This window comes from Pecten maximus, chromosome 18 (assembly GCF_902652985.1).
Source record: "Pecten maximus chromosome 18, xPecMax1.1, whole genome shotgun sequence".
Classification (NCBI taxonomy): Eukaryota; Metazoa; Mollusca; class Bivalvia; order Pectinida; family Pectinidae; genus Pecten; species Pecten maximus.
The window spans coordinates 3,291,352-3,317,585 of record NC_047032.1 but is presented as its reverse complement, the minus strand read 5'-3'; the positions used below and the strand labels follow the sequence as shown (position 1 = coordinate 3,317,585).

Here is a 26,234-nt window from a genome sequence, read left to right as displayed (position 1 = left end):
TGTATTTTTTATTTGTCCCCTAATAATGACCTTGAAAATAGTTCAAGGTCATTTATACCAGGAACCTCTTATAATACTACCCTGCCTAGATACCAGCTAGCAAGATATATTATGGCCTCTAGGTCTTCTGGAACTTGAGAAGAATATTCTGGAAGTTTTTTAACTTATTTGAGGCCTGTGACCTTGAAAATAGTTCAAGGGCATTGATATGAAGAAATTCCATAGCACTCCCTAGCAGAAACCTACTGGCCAAAGATGACTATCACAGGGCTTTTAAAACATGATACATGTAATAAGATTCACAAATGAATCTAACTATTTGGCCTCTGTGACCTTGATGGTAAGTCAAGGTCATTGATATGAGGAAACTTAATGCACTCTTCCCTATGTACCATCAGGCCAAATATCAGTTCTCAGTTGCTTAATAGATTTCTAGAAGAAGTTGAAAGTTGACAAACTGACGCCCACTTCTGCACCATAACATAAGCTCCCTGGCACTTAATAATATGCGAGCTAAAAATTAACAAGAGGCCCATGGGGCCTGTATCGCTCACCTGGTTGGATTAGACCAAATGTCAAAATATTGTTCATATTCAATTTGTTTTATTTGTAAATCTCTAACAATGCTATATATGGTTATAGTGTGGAAATCCGAACTGCTTTAAAGATTAATGAAGTCCACTCTCTAAGGTCTGAATGACCTCAAGAATTGTTTTTAGAACATGCATTCATAACTTTATGACTAGTAGCAATTTAAAGGAATTACCTCTATTTCCCCTATTGGGCCCCGCCCCTTTGGCCCCTTTGGGATCAGAGTCACCATTTATGCAAAATCTGTTCCCCTTCCCCCATGGATGTTTCTGACCAAATTGGGTTTAAATCCATTCTTAACTTTATGACTAGTAGCGATTTAAAGGAATTACCTCTATTTCCCCTATTGGGCCCCGCCCCTTTGGCCCCTTTGGGGTCAGAGCCACTATTTATGCAAAATCTGTTCCGCTTCTCCCAAGGATGTTTCCGACTAAATTGGGTTCAAATCCATTCATAACTTTATGACGAGTAGCGATTTAAAGGAATTACCTCTATTTCCCCTTATGGGCCCGCCCCTTTTGCCCCTTTGGGGTCAGAGTCACCATTTATGCAAAATCTGTTCCCTTTCCCCCAAGGATGTTTCTGACTAAATTGGGTTCAAATCCATTCATAACTTTATGACAAGTAGCGATTTAAAGAAATTACCTCTATTTCCCCTTATGGGCCCCGCCCCTTTGGCCCCTCGGGGGTCAGAGACACCATTTATGCAAAATCTGTTCCCCTCCCCCCAGGGATGTTTCTGACTAAATTGGGTTCAAATCCATTCATAACTTTATGACAAGTAGTGATTTAAAGGAATTACCTCTATGTCCCCTTATGGGCCCCGCCCCTTTGGCCCCTTTGGGGTCAGAGTCACCATTTATGCAAAATATGTCCCCCTTCTGCCAAGGATGTTTCTGGCCAAATTTGGTCAAAATCCAATAAGAACTTTTAGACTAGTAGCGATTTGAAGCAAATGTTGACGGACGGACGGACGACGGACGCTGCGCCATGACATAAGCTCACCGGACGTTCGGTCCAGGTGAGCTAAAAATCACACAATTTTACAGTTGTGCTGAGATGTCCATACTATAAAGCAACAGCTATCATATTCTTGGTTTCGTTGTAACGGTATTGATACTTTTTGAGTTATTGAACTAAACACAAAACTCAAAGTCCAAATTCCCAGCAACCTTAATTTTCAGAGTCATTGAACCATCAATTCCGCATAATATTCAGTAATTGAATGGTTTGTTGAGATGCACAATAACTGGTCTCACTAAGTAATGCTTTTGAGTAATGGAACAAAACTTTAAAATAAAATGCTGATGATAATTTAGAGGCCATCGCTGCCAGAAAAAGTAACGCAAAAGTTTTGCTTTCGTAACTTTCTGTCACAGGTGAGACAAAAATGAGTTTTACTGTACTTAAATGTCTGGTGGCGAGTATGACGAAGGCTGTAGTGACAAACATGAGTCATTGAGTACTTACATGTCTGGTGGCGAGTATGACGAAGGCTGTGGTGACAAATGTGAGTCATTGAGTACTTAAATGTCTGGTGGCGAGTATGACGAAGGCTATAGTGACAAACATGAGTCATTTAGTACTTACATGTCTGGTGGCGAGTATGACGAAGGCTGTGGTGACAAATGTGAGTCATTGAGTACTTAAATGTCTGGTGGCGAGTATGACGAAGGCTGTGGTGACAAACATGAGTCATTGAGTACTTACATGTCTGGTGGCGAGTATGACGAAGGCTATAGTGACAAACGTGAGTCATTGAGTACTTACATGTCTGGTGGCGAGTATGACGAAGGCTATAGTGACAAACGTGAGTCATTGAGTACTTACATGTCTGGTGGCGAGTGTGACGAAGGCTGTGGTGACAAACGTGAGTCACTGAGTACTTACATGTCTGGTGGGCGGAGGGGGAAGGGGGGAAAATGGTCTGGTAAATTTTGGTTGGGGTATAAAACTTGGGACAAAGTGGGGTTATTATACTTACATTTTTTGGGATTTCAAGGTTTGGTGACAAAAGGGTCTTTTTTTCTTACAGCGGGTGGCGGGTCAAGGCGGGGTGTGGTTTTAGCTTTTGTGGTTTCATGGGAAGGTTGTTGACAAAACGGGCTGGTTTCCTCTGTTTTTTGGGGGGGTGGACGAAGGCGGGGACAAACGGGGGATGGTCTCAGTCCGGGGGGGAGTTTGGGGGGTAGGCAAAAATGATCCTTTTCTTAAATTTTGGGGGCAGTTACAAAACGGGGGACAAAGGATATTGGGCCTGTCTGGGTTTGGCGAGTTGACGAGGCTTGGTGCAAACATGAGCATTAGTAAAAGTCTTAGTATCCAAGCTTGTACAAAACAAGCTTAGTCAATGGGTCAATACGGGCCTGGTAAAACTTCTTATACTTAATTTTGGGGCATAGACGGGGTTACTGGAGTATATCCCGGATAAAATCCAAAGCCCCCAACACCACAAAAAAAAAGTGTTTTGTGGTTGGGGGGTGTTTTGGGTAAAATAGGGGTTTGGGTTTGTCGTTTTTGGTGGGTCCCTACGCCCAGCCTCAACTGTAGGGCTTTGAGGGGGGCTAAAACAATTGCAATTTTAAAGGGGGGTTTTTTTTTTGGGGGGCCCCAAATTAAACCCTAAAATTCATATCTCTTCCTTTTTTGGGGGCTTCTTTTTCCCCCCCCCCCCCCAAATTTATTTTTTAAAAGTGGGGGGGAAAAAAATTTTTGGAGTAGAGAAAGGTTTTAAAAATTAAATTCCCCCGGAAAAAATCCATGCCCCGTACAAAAACCAAATTTTTTTTTTTTTTCGGCGAAAATTCGGCCCCCAAAATCAGGTTGGTGTTACCCCTTGTTTTTTCAGGGGGGGGCCGCTACAAAAAAACCGCCCCCCTTTTTGGGTTTTAAAAAAAGGGGGGGCAAAAAACGGGGGGAAGGTAAATTTAAATGGGGGTCATAAAAAACTAGGGGTTTTTTTAAAAGGGGTTATTCATAAAAAAACATAAAAAAGGGGAATTCTTGGGAGTATACAAAAATTGGAAAATTTTTAAACGGGGATGTAATTTAAACTGGGGATTATATTAATTTGGGGGTTTTCCCCCCTTTTGGGTTCAAAAAAAGGGGGGATGTCTTCTAAAGGGTTCAATTTTAAGGGGGGTTTTTAAAATTGGGAGCCCTTTACCCCGGGATGATAAAAACCGGGGGAAAAAAAAGGGAGGTTTTAACAGGGGGAATTTTTGGGAAATTTTTGTGGTGTTTTTTAAAAAACGGTTTTACAAAATGGGGGTCAAAAAAAAAAAGGGGTTAAAATTTGTTGGGTGCTAAAATAACTTAATCATATTTTTGGGGGTTCATTACCCGTGGGACATTTTAATGGGGGTGCTTTTAAAAAGGGGGTTCATTATAATGGGCCCCTAAAAAACTGGGAAAGTCTTTTCTGGGATGTCTTAAAAACCGGGGGCAACATACGGGGACAAAAAGGGGAGCAAAAAGGGTTTCAATTAAACTGGGGATTCATCATAACGGGGTTAAAAAAGGGGAATTTTTCCCCGGGGGTTTATAAACGGGGGGTTCAACAAAACTGGGGTGAATTTTTTGGGGGTGTCTTTTAAAACTGGGGTGTTTTTTCAAAATTTAAATTTTCGTTGCTTTTTTCTGGGGGTTTTCTTTTTTTTATTTTCCCTTAGTAAATTTAAACGGGGTCTTTAATAACTGGGGGTGTTTTTAAAAAAAGGGTTATTTTTGGGGGGTTTATTTTAAAAGGGGTGCCTTTCTGGGGGAGTCTTTTTTTCTTTTTTTTTAAAATTTTTTTTTTTTTTAAAAAAAGGGGATTTATCTTGGGTGTTATCTAATTTTTAACTTTTCAAAAATTTATGATCGTGGGCTGTGGTGTCATTTATAGTGGGCTATTAACGTGGGATTGTCATATTATACGGGAGTCTTAAGGTGGGGTCTATTATAACTGTTTTTTAATGGTGCAAAAAGGGAATGTCATATTTTATGGAATTCATATTAATGGGGTGTCATATATAAGGGTTCATCTAAATGTGGAATCATATTACGGGAGTCAACTGTGGAGTCTTTTTAACTGTGTCTGTTATTTGGGTGTATTATAATGGGATGTCATATCATAACACATTTATGGGATGTACAAAAGGGATACTGTGGATGTCATATTATAACTGTGGGATGTCATATTATAACTAGGGGATGTCATATCTAAACTGTGGGATGTCATATCATAACTGTGGATGTCATATTATAACTGTGGGAAGTCATATAACTATGGGACGTCATATTTTAACTAGGGGATGTCATATCTAAACTGTGGGATGTCATATTATAACTAGGGGATGTCATATTATAACTAGGGGATGTCATATTATAACTGTAGTATGTCATATTATAACTGTAGTATGTCATATTATAACTGTGGGATGTCATATCTAAACTGTGGGATGTCATATCATAACTGTGGATGTCATATTATAACTAGGGGATGTCATATCTAAACTGTGGGATGTCATATTATAACTGTGGGATGTCATATTATAACTAGGGGATGTCATATCTAAACTGTGGAATGTCATATTATAACTAGGGGATGTCATATCTAAACTGTGGGATGTCATATTATAACTAGGGATGTCATATCTAAACTGTGGGATGTCATATTATAACTAGGGGATGTCATATTATAACTGTGGGATGTCATATTATAACTGTGGGATGTCATATCTAAACTGTGGGATGTCATATCTAAACTGTGGGATGTCATATTATAACTGTGGGATGTCATATTATAACTAGGGGATGTCATATTATAACTAGGGGATGTCATATTATAACTGTGTGATGTCATATTATAACTGTAGAATGTCATATTATAAATGTGGAATGTCATATCTAAAATGTGGAATGTCATATTATAACTGTGGGATGTCATATTATAACTAGGGGATGTCATATTATAACTGTGGGATGTCATATTATAACCAGGGGATGTCATATTATAACTAGGGGATGTCATATTATAACTGTGGGATGTCATATTATAACTAGGGATGTCATATTATAACTGTGTGATGTCATATTATAACTAGGGGATGTCATATCTAAACTGTGGGATGTCATATCTAAATTGTGGGATGTCATATTATAACTGTGGGATGTCATATTATAACTAGGGGATGTCATATTATAACTAGGGGATGTCATATTATAACTGTGGTCATATTATAACTGTGGGATGTCATATTATAACTAGGGGATGTCATATTATAACTGTGGGATGTCATAATATAACTGTGGGATGTCATATTATAACTAGGGGATGTCATGTTATAACTGTGGGATGTCATGTTATAACTGTGGGATGTCATATTATAACTGTGGGATGTCATATTATAACTAGGGGATGTCATATTATAACTAGGGGATGTCATATCTAAACTGTGGGATGTCATATTATAACTAGGGGATGTCATTATAACTAGGGGATGTCATATTATAACTAGGGGATTCATATTATAACTAGGGGATGCTATATTATAAGCAAGGGGATGTCATAATTATAGGGAACAACCAACCAATTGAAAAAATATATTGTTGAAATAGCCCCTGTGTATAGAACGTTGAGCCAAGGATAAAATGTCTGGCAGCCACTGATCGGCCAGTATGTTATGAAGTGAGAAAATAGATATGTAGCCTGATAGGTAACTATCAATAGAACTGTTGATATAAATTCTTAAGTCCGACTTGGTTTTTTGTCCCAAAACTTCACGTAAGAAATAGTAAACAGGTAAACTTGTAAGATTTTTGAGAATTTATTTACTGCGAAATTCACCTATTTCAAAATTGGCTACCCTGGAGAAAATTTGAGGCTGAAGGACCCAACTTTTTTTTTTGATTAGGTGTTATATCAGACCCTAAACTTTTGTTATAAACCATAATCGTCATATTTAATTCAAGCATTTGAATGAAATAATCCAAAACGTTAACACTAAGGTCTATGGGAAAACAATTGGTTGGTTGGTCTCTTATAACTAGGGGATGTCATATTATAACTAGGGGATGTCATATCTAAACTGTGGGATGTCATATTATAACTAGGGGATGTCATATTATAACTAGGGGATGTCATATTATAACTAGGGGATGTCATATTATAACTAGGGGATGTCATATCTAAACTGTGGAATGTCATATCTAAACTGTGGGATGTCATATTATAACTGTGGGATGTCATATTATAACTGTGGGATGTCATATTATAACTAGGGGATGTCATATTATAACTGTGGGATGTCATATTATAACTAGGGGATGTCATATCTAAACTGTGGGATGTCATATCTAAACTGTGGAATGTCATATTATAACTGTGGGATGTCATATTATAACTGTGGGATGTTAAATTATAACTGTGGGATGTCATATTATAACTGTGGGATGTCATATTATAACTGTGGGATGTCATATTATAACTGTGGGATGTCATATCTAAACTGTGGTATGTCATATTACAACTGGTGGGATTATATAACTAGTGGGATGTCATATTAGAAACTAGTGGGATGTCATATCTAGAACTGGTGGGGATGTCATATTATAACTAGGGGATGTCATATTATAACTGTGGGATGTCATATTATAACTAGGGGATGTCATATTATAACTGTGGGATGTCATATTATAACTGTGGGATGTCATATTATAACTGTGGGATGTCATATCTAAACTGTGGGATGTCATATTATAACTAGGGGATGTCATATTAAACTAGGGGATGTCATATTATAACTGTGGAATGGCATATTATAATTAGGGGATGTCATCTAAACTGTGGGATGTCATATTATAACTAGGGGATGTCATATTATAACTAGGGGATGTCATATTATAACTGGGGGATGTCATATTATAACTGTGGGATGTCATATTATAACTGTGGGATGTCATATTATAACTGTGGAATGTCATATTATAACTAGGGGATGTCATATTATAACTGTGGGATGTCATATTATAACTGTGGGATGTCAAATTATAACTAGGGGATGTCATATTATAACTAGGGGATGTCATATTATAACTAGGGGATGTCATATTATAACTAGGGGATGTCATATTATAACTGTGGGATGTCATAATATAACTGTGGGATGTCATATTATAACTAGGGGATGTCATGTTATAACTGTGGGATGTCATGTTATAACTGTGGGATGTCATATTATAACTAGGGGATGTCATATTATAACTAGGGGATGTCATATCTAAACTGTGGGATGTCATATTATAACTAGGGGATGTCATTATAACTAGGGGATGTCATATTATAACTAGGGGATGTCATATTATAACTAGGGGATGCTATATTATAACAAGGGGATGTCATATTATAGGGAACAACCAACCAATTGAAAAAATATATTTTTGAAATAGCCCCTGTGTATAGAACGTTGAGCCAAGGATAAAATGTCTGGCAGCCACTGATCGGCCAGTATGTTATGAAGTGAGAAAATAGATATGTAGCCTGATAGGTAACTATCAATAAGAAATGTTGATATAAATTTCTTAAGTCCGATTGGTTTTTTTCCCAAAAATTCACGTAATAATAGTAAACAGGTAAACATTTAAGATTTTTGAGAATTTTTACTGCGAAATTCACCTATTTTCAAAATGGCTACCCTGGAGAAAATTTGAGCTGAAGGACCCAACTTTTTTTTTTGATTAGGTGTTATATCAGACCCTAAACTTTTGTTATAAACCATAATCGTCATATTTAATTCAAGCATTTGAATGAAATAATCCAAAACGTTAACACTAAGGTCTATGGGAAAACAATTGGTTGGTTGGTCTCTACATATAGCTACCGCATATGACATTTTGTGCCATCTAGCGTCCCTGGAAACCAGATGATGGGACCGACTAGCACATTTTCGGACGGGATTCTCATCTTGGAGGCATTGTAGCAGAATTTAGAGAGAAATTGAGATTCAGTAGGGATTGATGATGAAAATATGACACATGTAGTGTTACAAGGAGGACCATAGACCGGACAGATACGGACATACATTCTATATTTCAATGGTAGCGGTATATATCGTGGCTCAGGGTACGGTGGTATGCTGGTTGTACTGCTGGCACTACCCCGGTTCGATGTGTGGGTGTGTGTCTGGTTGTTCTGTTGTCACTACCCCGATTCGGTATTCGGTGATGTGTTTGGTTGTTCTGTTGTCACTACCCCAGTTCAGTGTTTGGTGATATATCTGGTTATTTTTTGTTGTCACTTGCCCGGTTCCGTGTTCTGTGCCTGTGTTTCGACTCTTTTATCTAAATAATGGCTCTACTCCTAATTTTTTTTCTCGTTCGGCCTTTTTTTCTTCATTTTTTACAAAAAGACCAGAAATTAGGGGGTGGAGGAGATAACATTGAGTTATCTCCCCCTGATCTTTATTCTATATCTTATTTGTTTATATTTCTGAGTAGCACGATTTCTATACTTGGCTATTAACCAAAAGCCATCCCTTTAAATTCAAAGCTTATCAAGATATTAAAATTTACATTTCAAAATTAACTCAATTTTAATGTGGTTTTCTCTTAAGAATTTCATATCCGGTACCAATAGAAGAATCAACCTACCAGCCTAAGACTTGCAGTCAGGCACTGCATATTTTGATAGCATAGCCTATGGTTCTATCCTGTTCCAGAAAAGATATATTTGAAAAATGTTAAAGATGCTATAGGGAACAACCAACCAATTGAAAAAATATATTTTTGAAACAGCCGTGTGTATAGAACGTTGAGCCAAGGATAAAATGTCTGGCAGCCACTGATCGGCCAGTATGTTATGAAGTGAGAAAATAGATATGTAGCCTGATAGGTAACTATCAATAAGAAATGTTGATATAAATTTCTTAAGTCCGATTGGTTTTTTTCCCAAAAATTCACGTAATAATAGTAAACAGGTAAACATTTAAGATTTTTGAGAATTTTTACTGCGAAATTCACCTATTTTCAAAATGGCTACCCTGGAGAAAATTTGAGCTGAAGGACCCAACTTTTTTTTTTGATTAGGTGTTATATCAGACCCTAAACTTTTGTTATAAACCATAATCGTCATATTTAATTCAAGCATTTGAATGAAATAATCCAAAACGTTAACACTAAGGTCTATGGGAAAACAATTGGTTGGTTGGTCTCTTATAACTAGGGGATGTCATATTATAACTAGGGGATGTCATATCTAAACTGTGGGATGTCATATTATAACTAGGGGATGTCATATTATAACTAGGGGATGTCATATTATAACTAGGGGATGTCATATTATAACTAGGGGATGTCATATCTAAACTGTGGAATGTCATATCTAAACTGTGGGATGTCATATTATAACTGTGGGATGTCATATTATAACTGTGTGATGTCATATTATAACTGTGGTATGTCATATTATAACTAGGGGATGTCATATCTAAACTGTGGGATGTCATGTTATAACTGTGGGATGTCATATTATAACTGTGGTATGTCATATTATAACTAGGGGATGTCATATCTAAACTGTGGGATGTCATATTATAACTAGGGGATGTCATATTATAACTGTGGGATGTTATATTATAACTAGGGGATGTCATATTATAACTAGGGGATGTCATATCTAAACTGGTGATAATTTATTTGATATACATCTGTAGGAGTTAATGTATAAGCAGGAGATTATCTGTGTTGTTGAAGGTAAAACAACTGTATGGTTGAAAGCAAAACATTTGTATGGATGAAAGTAAAACATTTGTATGGTTGAAAGTAAAACATGTCTATGGTTGAAAGTAAAACATATGTATGGTTGAAAGTAAAACATTGTATGGTTGAAGGTCAAACATTTGTATGGTTGAAAGTAAAACATTTGTATGGTTGAAGGTCAAACATTTGTATGGTTGAAAGTAAAACATGTCTATGGTTGAAAGTAAAACATTTGTATGGTTGAAAGTAAAACATTTGTATGGTTGAAAGTAAAACATTTGTATGGTTGAAAATAAAACAACTGTATGGTTGAAGGTAAAACATCTGTATGGTTGAAGGTAAAACATCTGTATGGTTGAAAGTAAAACATCTGTATGGTTGAAAGTAAAACATCTGTATGGTTGAAAGTAAAACATATGTATGGTTGAAAGTAAAACATATGTATGGTTGAAAGTAAAACATATGTATGGTTGAAAGTAAAACAACTGTATTGTTGAAAGTAAAACATCTGTATGGTTGAAAGTAAAACATCTGTATGGTTGAAAGTAAAACATTTGTATGGTTGAAAGTAACACTTTTCAAAAGCTTACAATTTCTTGGTGACCTTACCTCTAACCTCCATATATTGACGTTATTCAATAAATCCCACTTTTCTTTGCCATTTTCGTCGTAGCCTTGAAAACCAAGTCCTGCTGATTGGTTGGTAAGTTCACCTTTAACAGCAGAAAGTCAATATAAATGATTGACAGTAGAGACTGTTATCTAAGATATTTGTTCTCCAGAGTATAAATCACAATGTGTACAAATTTTTCTTCTATTAAATGGTCAGAGAGTGAAATCATTGTTTCCATTTGAATGTAGTCTGCAGTGAAATTGTTTGATTTAAATGTGACAGTGAAATTGTTTGATTTCATATTATAAATGTGACAGAAAAATTGTTTGATTTTTATGTGACAGAAAAAAATGTTTGATTTTTATGTGACAGAGAAATTGTTTGATTTGAATACGACAGAGAAATTGTTTGACTTGAATGCGACAGAGAAATTGTTTGTTTTGAATGCGACAGAGAAATTGTTTGATTTTTAAGTGACAGAGAAAATTGTTTGATTTTTTAAGTGACAGAGAAACTGTTTGATTTTTATGTGATAGTGGAATTGTTTGATTTGAATGTAGTTTGTACCGAAGGTACATTAAGTCAACAGTATAACAACAAGACCTTCATACCGAGTTTCCAGGCAAAGTAATATTTTGCTCGGACCAGGGAAACAGAGATGAGCAAATACAGATTACGGTACAGGATGTTGGTCTCATACAGGAACTCATCATCTGTAAACAAAAATGGAAATCTGAGTTAGACCAATAAACTACTATCTAAGTTAGGAATGTTCTTCTTTTAAACAAATGTATTCTGGACCAAAAGATCCCAGTGTAAGTTAGCTAGTACTGTATTGATGGTTATATATGAAGGGATTTCATTTCACTATATTCACGGCCATTAAATACCCAAGTTAATACCAAAATAATATTTCTATTGTTACAAACAAATGTTTATATAGTTACAAACAAATGTTTATATAGTTACAACAAATGTTTATATAGTCACAAACAAATGTTTATATAGTTACAACAAATGTTTATATAGTCACAACAAATGTTTATAAAGTCACAAACAAATGTTTATATAGTCACAACGATTGTTTCTATAGTCACAAACAAATATTTATATAGTTACAACAAATGTTTATATAGTTACAACAAATGTTTATATAGTTACAAACAAATGTTTATATAGTTACAAACAAATGTTTATATAGTTACAACAAATGTTTATATAGTTACAACAAATGTTTATAAAGTCACAAACAAATGTTTATATAGTCACAACGATTGTTTCTATAGTTACAACAAATGTTTATATAGTTACAACAAATGTTTATATAGTTACAACAAATGTTTATATAGTTACAACAAATGTTTATATAGTCACAACAAATGTTTATATAGTCACAACAAATGTTTATAAAGTCACAAACAAATGTTTATATAGTCACAACGATTGTTTCTATAGTCACAAACAAATATTTATATAGTTACAACAAATGTTTATATAGTCACAGACAAATGTTTATATAGTTACAACAAATGTTTATATAGTTACAAACAAATGTTTATATAGTTACAACAAATGTTTATATAGTCACAACAAATGTTTATAAAGTCACAAACAAATGTTTATATAGTCACAACGATTGTTTATATAGTTACAAACAAATATTTATATAGTTACAACAAATGTTTATATAGTCACAGACAAATCTTTATATAGTTACAACAAATGTTTATATAGTTACAAACAAATGTTTATATAGTTACAAACAAATGTTTATATAGTTACAACAAATGTTTATATAGTTACAAACAAATGTTTATATAGTTACAACAAATGTTTATATAGTCACAAACAAATGTTTATATAGTTACAACAAATGTTTCTATAGTTACAAACAAATGTTTATATAGTCACAACAAATGTTTATATAGTCACAAACAAATGCTTCAATAGTCACAAACAAATGTTTATATAGTCACAGACAAATGTTTATATAGTCACAAACAAATGCTTCTATAGTTACAACAAATGTTTATATAGTCACAGACAAATGTTTATATAGTTACAACAAATGTTTATATAGTTACAAACAAATGTTTATATAGTTACAACAAATGTTTATATAGTTACAACAAATGTTTATATAGTCACAAACAAATGCTTCTATAGTTACAACAAATGTTTATATAGTCACAACAAATGTTTATATAGTTACAAACAAATGTTTATATAGTTACAAACAAATGTTTATATAGTTACAAACAAATGTTTATATAGTTACAACAAATGTTTATATAGTCACAAACAAATGCTTCTATAGTTACAACAAATGTTTATATAGTCACAACAATGTTTATATAGTTACAAACAAATGTTTATATAGTTACAAACAAATGTTTATATAGTTACAACAAATGTTTATATAGTCACAAACAAATGTTTATATAGTTACAACAAATGTTTCTATAGTTACAAACAAATGTTTATATAGTCACAACAAATGTTTATATAGTCACAAACAAATGCTTCTATAGTCACAAACAAATGTTTATATAGTTACAACAAATGTTTATATAGTTACAACAAATGTTGATATAATAACAACAAATGTTTATATAGTTACAACAAATGTTTCTATAGTTACAAAAAAATGTTTATATAGTCACAACAAATGTTTATATAGTTACAAACAAATGCTTCTATAGTCACAAACAAATGTTTATATAGTTACAACAAATGTTTATATAGTCACAACAAATATTTATATAGTTACAAACAAATGTTTATATAGTCACAACAAATGTTTATATAGTTACAAACAAGAGGCCCAGAGGGTCTGTATCGCTCACCTGGTTTCATGAGATATGAAACAAGAATGATGCTGAAGTATATTTGTCGCTGGTATTGCTATGTCAATATATATCATAAGCATTTTATATGGGTACATGTACATTGGTTTTATTTTAATACTGAAAATTCCAAAAAGTGCATTAATCCGCGACCTCAGAGGGATGCTACCACACAAATGTGAGTGATATCCATTGCTTAGTTTCAGAGAAGAACTTGTTTAGACCAATTGACCCCTTTTGACCCTGACCTCTGCCCCCTTGGGGGTCAGCTCCTTCCTTTATGCAATTTTGAATCCCTACCCCAATAGGATGCTACCAGTCAAACCATTGCTTAGTTTCAGAGAATAAGTTGTTTAAAACAATTTAGCCAAATTGACCCCTTTTGGCCCCACCCCTCAGCCCCCTGGCGGCCTGGGTCAGCCCCATCATTTGTTCAATTTTGAATCCCCACCCCGTAGTGATGCTACCAGGCAAATATGAGCGAAAGCCATTGCTTGATTTCAGAGAAGAAGTCGTTTATATCAATATAGCCAAATTGACCACATTTGGCCCCGCCCCTCAAGCCCCTGGGGGGTCAGCCCCATCATTTGTACAATTTTGAATCCCCACCCCATAATGATGCTACCAGGCAAATATAAGCGATAGCCATTGCTCGGTTTCAGAGAAGAAGTCATTTATATCAATATAGCCAAATTGACCACATTTGGCCCCGCCCCTCAGGCCCGTGGGGGATCAGCCCCATCATTTATACAATTTTGAATCCCCACCCCATAATGATGCTACCAGGCAAATATGAGCGATAGCCATTGCTTGATTTCAGAGAAGAAGTCGTTTATATCAATATAGCCAAATTGACCACATTCGACCCCGCCCCTCAGGCCCCTGGGGGGTCAGCCCCATCATTTGTACAATTTTGAATCCCCACTCCATAATGATGCTACCAGGCAAATATGAGCGATAGCCATTGCTTGGTTTCAGAGAAGTCGTTTATATCAATATAGCCAAATCGACTACATTTGGCCCCGCCCCTCAGGCCCCTGGGGGGTCAGCCCCATCATTTGAACAATTTTGAATCCCCACCCCATAATGATGCTACCAGGCAAATATGAGTGATAGCCATTGCTTGGTTTCAGAGAAGAAGTCGTTTATATCAATAGCTCCAAATTGACCCCTTTTGGCCCCACCCAAGAGGCCCCCAGGGGGTCAGCTCCATCATTTGTATAATTTTGAGTCCCCTACCCATAGGGATGCTTCTGACCAAATTTGTTCAAATTCTGATCAGCGGTTATGAAGAAGAAGTCAAATAAGTCAATTGTTGACGGACGGACGGACGAGAGACAGACGGGCGGACGACGGACGCCACGGTATGGCATAAGCTCACCTTGGTCCTTCGGACCAGGTGAGCTAACAAATGTTTATATACTCACAACAAATGTTTATATAGTTACAAACAAATGTTTACACTGTATATAGTTACAACAAATGTTTATACAGTCACAAACAAATGTTTATAAAGTTACAAACAAATGTTTATATAGTTACAAACAAATGTTTATATAGTCACAACAAATGTTTCTATCACAATATATAGTTACAAACAAATGTTTATGTAGATATGTAGTTACAAACAAATGTTTATATAGTTACAAACAAATGTTTCTATCACAATATATAGTTACAAACAAATGTTTATGTAGATATGTAGTTACAAACAAATGTGTAGATTAAGTGTTTAATGCATCATTTCTAAGAGGAGTACTTTCCTTTTTCTGATCAGGCCCAAAAATGAACAGCCTTATAGATCCAAAGATAAATTGGCATAACAAATATCAACTACCGAAATCCAAGATGACTGTCTGTCCGCCATTTTGCATTTTGATCAAACTCAAAACCGAACATGTGCAACAAAGGACGAAGGAAGAATTTAACAAACTGCGATAAAACTTGAGAAATATCAATCCTCAACTGTCAACATGGCCACCAGTCAGCCATTTTGTTTTCCCTATCAGTCTTAAATTATATAAGACTAGAAAATTACCTGCCAGTCTTGAAACTGGAAAGAAGATCGGACTCAGCAGCATCAGTACTCCACACACAGCTACAATCAGTCCAGTCTCTCTCATCGCCGTCTAAACACAAACACATCATTATACCATCTTAGAAACTATGAGCAATTCTTTTAAATTTATATAGCTATTTGTATATATTACAATTAATATATGCAATGAAATTCAGGAAAAAGGAAACTATTGATACGATTACTTACCTCCGGAGTTGGTGTAGACCTTTTGATACAATTACTTACCTCCGGAGTTGGTGTAGACCTTTTGATACAATTACTTACCTCCAGAGTTGGTGTAGACCTTTTGATACGATAACTTACCTACAGAGTTGGTGTAGACCTTTTGATACGATAACTTACCTCTGGAGTTGGTGTAGACCTTTTGATACGATAACTTACCTCTGGAGTTGGTGTAGACCTTTTGATACGATAACTTACCTCCGGAGTTGGTGTAGACCTTTTGATACGATAACTTACCTCTGGAGTTGGTGTAGACCTTTTGATACGATAACTTACCTCCAGAGTTGGTGTAGACCTTTTGATACGATTACTTACCTCCAGAGTTGGTGTAGACCTTTTGATACGATAACTTACCCCCGGAGTTGGTGTAGACCTTTTGATACGATAACTTACCCCTGGAGTTGGTGTAGACCTTTTGATACCATTACTTACCTCCAGAGTTGGTGTAGACCTTTTGATACGATTACTTACCTACAGAGTTGGTGTAGACCTTTTGATACGATAACTTACCTCCGGAGTTGGTGTAGACCTTTTGATACGATAACTTACCTACGGAGTTGGTGTAGACCTTTTGATACGATAACTTACCTCCAGAGTTGGTGTAGACCTTTTGATACGATTACTTACCTCCAGAGTTGGTGTAGACCTTTTGATACGATAACTTACCTCCAGAGTTGGTGTAGACCTTTTGATACGATAACTTACCCCTGGAGTTGGTGTAGACCTTTGATACGATTACTTACCTCTGGAGTTGGTGTAGACCTTTTGATACGATTACTTACCTCCAGAGTTGGTGTAGACCTTTGATACGATTACTTACCTCTGGAGTTGGTGTAGACCTTTGATACGATTACTTACCTCCAGAGTTGGTGTAGACCTTTTGATACGATTACTTACCTCCAGAGTTGGTGTAGACCTTTTGATACGATAACTTACCCCAGGAGTTGGTGTAGACCTTTTGATACGATTACTTACCCCCAGAGTTGGTGTAGACCTTTGATACGATAACTTACCTTCGGAGTTGGTGTAGACCTTTTGATACGATAACTTACCTACAGAGTTGGTGTAGACCTTTTGATACGATTACTTACCCCCGGAGTTGGTGTAGACCTTTTGATACGATTACTTACCCCCGGAGTTGGTGTAGACCTTTTGATACGATTACTTACCTCCAGAGTTGGTGTAGACCTTTTGATACGATTACTTACCTCCAGAGTTGGTGTAGACCTTTTGATACGATTACCTACCTCCGGAGTTGGTGTAGACCTTTTGATACGATTACTTACCTCCAGAGTTGGTGTAGACCTTTTGATACGATTACTTACCTCCAGAGTTGGTGTAGACCTTTTGATACGATTACTTACCCCCGGAGTTGGTGTAGACCTTTTGATACGATTACTTACCTCCGGAGTTGGTGTAGACCTTTTGATACGATTACTTACCTCCGGAGTTGGTGTAGACCTTTTGATACAATTACTTACCTCCAGAGTTGGTGTAGACCTTTGATACGATTACTTACCTCTGGAGTTGGTGTAGACCTTTGATACGATTACTTACCCCAGGAGTTGGTGTAGACCTTTTGATACAATTACTTACCTCCGGAGTTGGTGTAGACCTTCGATACGATTACTTACCTCTGGAGTTGGTGTAGACCTTTGATACGATTACTTACCCCAGGAGTTGGTGTAGACCTTTTGATACGATTACTTACCTGCAGAGTTGGTGTAGACCTTTTGATACGATAACTTACCTCCAGAGTTGGTGTAGACCTTTTGATACGATAACTTACCTCCGGAGTTGGTGTAGCCCTTTTGATACGATTACTTACCTACAGAGTTGGTGTAGCCCTTTTGATACGATTACTTACCTCCGGAGTTGGTGTAGACCTTTGATACAATTACTTACCTACGGAGTTGGTGTAGAACTTTTGATACGATAACTTACCCCCGGAGTTGGTGTAGACCTTTTGATACGATAACTTACCTCTGGAGTTGGTGTAGACCTTTTGATACGATTACCTACCTCCAGAGTTGGTGTAGACCTTTTGATACGATAACTTACCTCTGGAGTTGGTGTAGACCTTTTGATACGATTACCTACCTCCAGAGTTGGTGTAGACCTTTTGATACGATAACTTACCTCTGGAGTTGGTGTAGACCTTTTGATACGATTACCTACCTCCAGAGTTGGTGTAGACCTTTTGATACGATAACTTACCCCCGGAGTTGGTGTAGACCTTTTGATACGATAACTTACCTACAGAGTTGGTATAGACCTTTTGATACGATAACTTACCCCCGGAGTTGGTGTAGACCTTTTGATACGATTACTTACCCCCGGAGTTGGTGTAGACCTTTTGATACGATAACTTACCTCCGGAGTTGGTGTAGACCTTTTGATACGATAACTTACCCCCGGAGTTGGTGTAGACCTTTTGATACGATAACTTACCTCCGGAGTTGGTGTAGACCTTTTGATACGATAACTTACCTCCAGAGTTGGTGTAGACCTTTTGATACGATAACTTACCTCCGGAGTTGGTGTAGACCTTTTGATACGATAACTTACCTCCGGAGTTGGTGTAGACCTTTTGATACGATTACCTACCTGCAGAGTTGGTGTAGCCCTTTTGATACGATTACTTACCTCCAGAGTTGGTGTAGACCTTTTGATACGATTACTTACCTCCGGAGTTGGTGTAGACCTTCGATACGATTACTTACCTCTGGAGTTGGTGTAGACCTTTTGATACGATTACTTACCTACGGAGTTGGTGTAGACCTTTTGATACGATTACTTACCTCTGGAGTTGGTGTAGGGCTCTCAATCTGATGATTACTGGTCTGAAATAACAATAAAAAAAAATTGATTCATTGTTTGTGAATTGTATGATTTTGCTTTTTTTGTGTATCAGGATGCTGTTTGTTATTTGTTTCAACAAGTGGCCCAAAGGGGCCAACAGCATTGCTCACTCAGTATTCACATTTTTGTTGACTTGAAGTCTTTCGGTCAATCGAAAGGAATTTTAACAAATTTGATCAATGTATTGTTGATTATGGTTAAGGTCAATTTCCATTCTTTTCTTTTCCATGAACCTACCTGCCAAATTTCTTGAATCTAGAGCTTTTGGTTAATCAGAAGAATTTGAGTTTTGAGCCCAGTGACCTTTAACAAGAGGCCCATGGGGCCTGTAACGCTCACCTGGTTGGATTTGACCAAATGTCAAAATAATGTTCATGTTCAATTCGTTTTGTTTGTCAACCTCAAACAATGCTATATATGGTTATAGTATGGGGATCCCAACTGCTTTAAAGAAATAATGAAGTCCAGACTCCCTAAGTTTACAACATGCATTCATAACTTTATGACTAGTAGCGATTTAAAAGGACGCCGCGCCATGACATAATTAAGCTCACCGGACCTTCAGTCCAGGTGAGCTAAAAATGGGTCAAGGTCATTTTTTTTACCATCTTTATTTTGTCAGCTTTTATCCAAGGAATCTACCAGCCAAATATCTTAAGTCGAGATCTTTTGAGAAAATACGGAGGAATGACATGGAAAGACATACAGAGGGCAGATGACAAAGTGCCCTTTGGTGAAAAACCCAGGTGATCCCACTGAAAAATATCATGTTTAATCAGAAAAAATAGAACATACTGGAAGAGAGCAATTTTTCTTCACAGTTACTAGGTTTAGTTGATCTTCACTTGCTGAAAATCTAATTCAAACATTTAATTTCAAATCAAGAATAAACAAGAGGCCCAGAGGGTCTGCATCACTCACCTGGAAATGGCAGTGAATATGGGAAAACACTCTACATTTCTACAGAAATGAGAAAAAGGATTTTTAAAAATTTGCTTTATTTCATATATTTAGCCCCACCCCTTACGCCCATGCAGGGCCAGAACCCAACATGCTTCACACCAAAGATGGAAAAAAAGCCTTTCAATTCATACAGGAAGAAGGATTTTAACCAATTTGGTGCATATTTAATGTTTTGCCCTAAGATGTTGAGGATGCTTCAGCCTAAACCCATCTTTTAAAGAAAATTTGTTCCCCTTCATCCAAGAATGCTTTAAATCAAATATGGACCAAATCATTTCATTCCTACTTAAGAAGAAGGTTTTAAAGTAATTGCTATATTTCCATTATTTGGCCCCGCCCCTCAGGCCCCCAGGGGACCAGACCCATCATTTATACAAAATTGGTTTCCCTTTACCAAAGGATGCTTCAAATGAAATATGGAACAAATCCTTTCATTCATACAGAAGAGGAAGAATTTTAACCGGTTTGGTGCATATTTTTCATGTTTGGTCTCACCCCTCAGGCCCCGGCCACTCCTAATTTGGTTGAAATCTGCTCAGTGGTTCGTGACTAGTAGTTTTTGTTGATGGAAGAGGGAAATTACGCCACAGCATAAGGTCACAAGTCCTTTGGACCAGATGAGCTACTAAAAAGGACTTTGTTAAGAGTCTACCGAAGTTATCTGCGAAACAACACGTGATCCCAATAATATACTTACATTTTTTGTTTCTGGTTTTGAAACCTTGAGGTTTTCTCCATTAATGAATTGTATGTAATCAGTATAGAAGACAGGCGGTCCTGCCATGACGCCGTGGAAACAGAAAATGTAGCTGTAATAGGACAGGGCATCGGGTGTCTTCCTGAAAAAATCCAAAATTACTTCATCAAATTAGTAAACAAAAACCCATCTTCTTACCTGACTTTGAACTAAAAAAATGATGTCTATGTTTCAAGTGTCATCAAGATATCTTCAATAGTTGAAAAGCTTTGCCCAAGACAAGACTGCATTCAAATTGGAAATTTTGCACTTAACTGACCTTTGACCTTGAAATGCACAGCAGCTATGGGTAATGCACAAATGTTTAAAATTCCATCGAGATATATATTGGTTCAGTTCAAAAGCTATGATCCAAATGAGAATCTGTTTGAACAACAATGACAATATTACTACGACAATACCTTGATCATATTACATTTAAGAAATAATTAACGAAGACTCGTGTATTGTTGCAGGATATACAACGAGGACGAGGATAGTTTGCAATTAAATTAATAACAAAAGCCGCAGGCCTGAGTTATTAATTAAAATTGCAAAATATCCGAGTCCAAGTTGTATATCCTGCAACAATACACGATTCAAAGTTGATTATTTCTATTCTACCATGTACTGTTTAGTTCTGAGATCGACCTCTTTCTGATAGAAAAACAGCAAAGAAACCCCGAGAAAACTTTTTATTTCTTGAGTATTGCATTATTTGCTGATGAAATATACAGGCAATACAGTACTACGATCAAGAGCATCTATCATATGGCATTGATTTTGAAAATTCAAAAAAAAAAAGAATAAAAAAAAGAAAAAAAGAAAAAAGGGGGGCCTCCGTAGGATTCGAACTCGCGTCGTGATAAAAATTTATTGAAAGACTAACCCATTAGCCCACTCGGCTATAGTAACCTTTTATGAAACGGGTGAATTTTAGATATATAAAACTGTAACAGCCGTGACTCACGACCGTGTATTATTGGCACGAGCATGGGTTATTGGAAAATAATACATGGTTTTAAACTAATCAAAACTGGCGTTGCATAGCAAAGATGGTAGAATAGACAATAACCTATATTTCTCCACTACACAATAACCTCTATATTTCTCCACTAGACAATACCTGGTAACCTTTATATTTCTCCAATAGACAATAACCTCTATATTTCTCCACTAGACAATAACCTCTATATTTCTCCACTAGACAATAACCTCTATATTTCTCCATTAGACAATAACCTCTATATTTCTCCACAAGACAATAACCTATATTTCTCCACTAGACAATAACCTCTATATATCTCTACAAGACAATAACCTCTATATTTCTCCACAAGACAATAACCTCTATATTTCTCCACTAGACAATAACCTCTATATTTCTCCATAAGACAATAACTTCTATATTTCTTCCCTACACAATAACCTATATTTCTCCACTAGACAATAACCTCTATATTTCTCCACAAGACAATAACCTATATATTTCTCCACTACACAATAACCTCTATATTTCTCCACAAGACAATAACCTCTATATTTCTCCACAAGACAATAACCTATATATTTCTCCACTAGACAATAACCTCTATATTTCTCCACAAGACAATAACCTCTATATTTCTCCACAAGACAATAACCTCTATATTTCTCCACAAGACAATAACCTCTATATTTCTCCACTAGACAATAACCTCTATATTTCTCCACAAGACAATAACCTCTATATTTCTCCACTAGACAATAACCTCTATATTTCTCCACTAGACAATAACCTCTATATTTCTCCACTAGACAATAACCCCTTTATTTCTTCCCTACACAATAACCTATATTTCTCCACTACACAATAACCTCTATATTTCTCCACTAGACAATAACCTCTATATTTCTCCACTAGACAATAACCCTATATTTCTCCACTACACAATAACCTCTATATTTCTCCACTAGACAATAACCCCTATATTTCTCCACAAGACAATAACCCCTATATTTCTCCACTACACAATAACCTCTATATTTCTCCACTACACAATAACCTCTATATTTCTCCACTAGACAATAACCTCTATATTTCTCCACTAGACAATAACCTCTATATTTCTCCACAAGACAATAACCTCTATATTTCTCCACTACACAATAACCTCTATATTTCTCCACTAGACAATAACCTCTATATTTCTCCACAAGACAATAACCTCTATATTTCTCCACTAGACAATAACCTCTATATTTCTCCACAAGACAATAACCTCTATATTTCTCCACTAGACAATAACCTCTATATTTCTCCACTAGACAATAACCTCTATATTTCTCCACTAGACAATAACCCCTTTATTTCTTCCCTACACAATAACCTCTATATTTCTCCACTAGACAATAACCTCTATATTTCTCCACTAGACAATAACCTCTATATTTCTCCACTAGACAATAACCCCTTTATTTCTTCCCTACACAATATCCTATATTTCTCCACTACACAATAACCTATATTTCTCCACTAGACAATAACCTCTATATTTCTCCACTAGACAATAACCTCTATATTTCTCCACTACACAATAACCTCTATATTTCTCCATTACACAATAACCTCTATATTTCTCCATTACACAATAACCTCTATATTTCTCCACTAGACAATAACCTCTATATTTCTCCACTACACAATAACCTATATTTCTCCACTAGACAATAACCTCTATATTTCTCCACTACACAATAACCTATATTTCTCCACTAGACAACAACCTCTATATTTCTTCATTAGACAATAACCTCTATATTTCTCCACAAGACAATAACCTCTATATTTCTCCACTACACAATAACCTATATTTCTCCACTACACAATAACCTATATTTCTCCACTAGACAATAACCTCTATATTTCTTCATTAGACAATAACCTCTATATTTCTCCACTACACAATAACCTATATTTCTCCACTACACAATAACCTATATTTCTCCACTACACAATAACCTATATTTCTCCACTACACAATAACCTCTATATTTCTCCACTACACAATATACTACTGGCGTTTTTGTACTACATGTAAAAACAGCTATAAAATATGGTAAATAAGCTAGCTACCTGATGCACATTTTCTTCTGATCTTCTGACAATTTTTCTTCGTCTTTCTCGGTTCCATCATGCAGAGCAAATGCAACACTTGTGCATTTCTGTGTCATCAGCATCAAAGGTCTACAATAACAAAACGTAACTAAGAACTGGAAAACAAAATGAAAGGCACAAAATCCATGCAATAGTGATATCAATATTGGAATCCACGGTTTAAAAAAAAAAAAAAAAAAAAAAAATTTGTAAAGGAAGCACTCAATACAACAGTAGAAATGTGTACATTTCACAAAGTCCAGAATGTCTAGAATGGCTCAGGGATTTTCCTACAATTTTTCAACTGGGTCCAGGGTGCATTGAATTGGGAATTTCTATGCGAAAAAAATTTGACATTAGGAAAAACAAAAAAAAAGTGAAATTCATACAAATTTCAGTTTTTCATTGATAAATATTGCCTTTATATTAATTTTGATTTCATTTTGTTATCTATAGCTGTTTTTTTATTTTTCAAAAGTACCTTTAAGTTAGTATAGGTCTTTGTAGATAAAACTTACTTAATCATTCAAAAGAATATTTCAGTGGTAAATTGAAAATTTCCACTACATGTTTTTAGGGGAACGAGTCCTTTTAACGGACCCTGTTTCTATTGTAGGAAAATCCCTAGAGCTTATACCATATTGATCCTAAAATAAGCCAGTATGATCCTCCCCTAGTGGAAAAGTTTAGTACTGTATTTATCCTCAAACAAGCCCCCTCCCCTGTGTAAAAGTTTAGTACAGTATTTATCCTCAAACAAGCCCCCTCCACTAGTGTAAAAGCTTAGTACAGTATTTATCCTCAAACAAGCCCCCTCCCCTAGTGTAAAAGTTTAGTACAGTATTTATCCTCAAACAAGCCCCCTCCCCTAGTGTAAAAGTTTAGTACAGTATTTATCCTCAAACAAACCCCCTCCCCTAGTGTAAAAGTTTAGTACAGCATTTATCCTCAAACAAGCCCCCTCCCCTAGTGTAAAAGTTTAGTACAGCATTTATCCTTAGATAAGCCCCCTCCCCTAGTGTAAAAGTTTAGTACTGTATTTATCCTCAAACAAGCCCCCTCCCCTAGTGTAAAAGTTTAGTACAGCATTTATCCTTAGATAAGCCCCCTCCCCTAGTGTAAAAGTTAAGTACAGTATTTATCCTCAGATAAGCCCCCTCCTCTAGTGTAAAAGTTTAGTACAGTACTTATCCTCAAATAAGCCCCCTCCCCTAGTGTAAAAGTTTAGTACTGTATTTATCCTCAGATAAGCCCCCTCCCCTAGTGTAAAAGTTTAGTACTGTATTTATCCCAATAAGCCCCCCTCCCCTAGTGTAAAAGTTTAGTACTGTATTTATCCTCAAATAAGCCCCCTCCCCTAGTGTAAAAGTTTAGTACTGTATTTATCCTCAGATAAGCCCCCTCCCCTAGTGTAAAAGTTTAGTACTGTATTTATCCTCAAACAAGCCCCCTCCCCTAGTGTAAAAGTTTAGTACTGTATTTTTCCTCAAATAAGCCCCCTCCCCTAGTGTAAAAGTTTAGTACTGTATTTATCCTCAAACAAGCCCCCTCCCCTAGTGTAAAAGTTTAGTACTGTATTTATCCTCAAATAAGCCCCCTCCCCTATTGTAAAAGTTTAGTACTGTATTTATCCTCAAACAAGCCCCCTCCACAAGTATAAAAGTTTAGTACTGTATTTATCCTCAAATAAGCCCCCTCCCCTAGTGTAAAAGTTTAGTACTGTATTTATCCTCAGATAAGCCCCCTCCCCTAGTGTAAAAGTTTAGTACTGTATTTATCCCAATAAGCCCCCTCCCCTAGTGTAAAAGTTTAGTACTGTATTTATCCTCAAACAAGCCCCCTCCCCTAGTGTAAAAGTTTAGTACTGTATTTATCCCAATAAGCCCCCTCCCCTAGTGTAAAAGTTTAGTACTGTATTTATCCCAATAAGCCCCCTCCCCTAGTGTAAAGGTTTAGTACCATATTTATCCTCAAACAAGCCCCCTCCCCTAGTGTAAAAGTTTAGTACTGTATTTATCCCAATAAGCCCCCTCCCCTAGTGTAAAAGTTTAGTACTGTATTTATCCCAATAAGCCCCCTCCCCTAGTGTAAAAGTTTAGTACTGTATTTATCCCAATAAGCCCCTTCCCTAGTGTAAAAGTTTAGTACTGTGTTTATCCCAATAAGCCCCCTCCCCAAGTGTAAAAGTTTAGTACTGTATTTATCCCAATAAGCCCCCTCCACAAGTATAAAAGTTTATACCATATTTATCCTTAAATAAGCCCCCTCCATGAGTGTAAAAATTTAAAGCTTCGGGAGGACTTATTTGAGAACCACTTTTAACTGAATATTTTGAATTTGATGTATCTGAAAAAAAACAGAAGAAATAGAAGGCTCTTATTTGCAGATAAATACGGCAAGAGTTTCCAAGGGAATGTGATTCAAATGATTAAAATCAATTTAAAGAT

General features: G+C 36.1%; 1 protein-coding gene across 1 annotated transcript in view; it reads right to left on the bottom strand.

Annotated features, from left to right (window-relative positions):
- Nucleotides 1-26,234, bottom strand: part of LOC117316955 — a 33,430-nt gene that overhangs the window by 2,030 nt on the left and 5,166 nt on the right. Inside the window, exons 4-10 of the mRNA XM_033871733.1 lie at nucleotides 23,767-23,877; nucleotides 20,613-20,754; nucleotides 18,892-18,933; nucleotides 15,827-15,917; nucleotides 11,554-11,655; nucleotides 10,920-11,042; nucleotides 1,998-2,027 (exon numbers count right to left, since the gene is read on the bottom strand). Of these exons, the coding sequence (XP_033727624.1) occupies nucleotides 1,998-2,027; nucleotides 10,920-11,042; nucleotides 11,554-11,655; nucleotides 15,827-15,917; nucleotides 18,892-18,933; nucleotides 20,613-20,754; nucleotides 23,767-23,877 (641 nt within the window). The remainder of the gene's footprint in view (nucleotides 1-1,997; nucleotides 2,028-10,919; nucleotides 11,043-11,553; nucleotides 11,656-15,826; nucleotides 15,918-18,891; nucleotides 18,934-20,612; nucleotides 20,755-23,766; nucleotides 23,878-26,234) is intronic.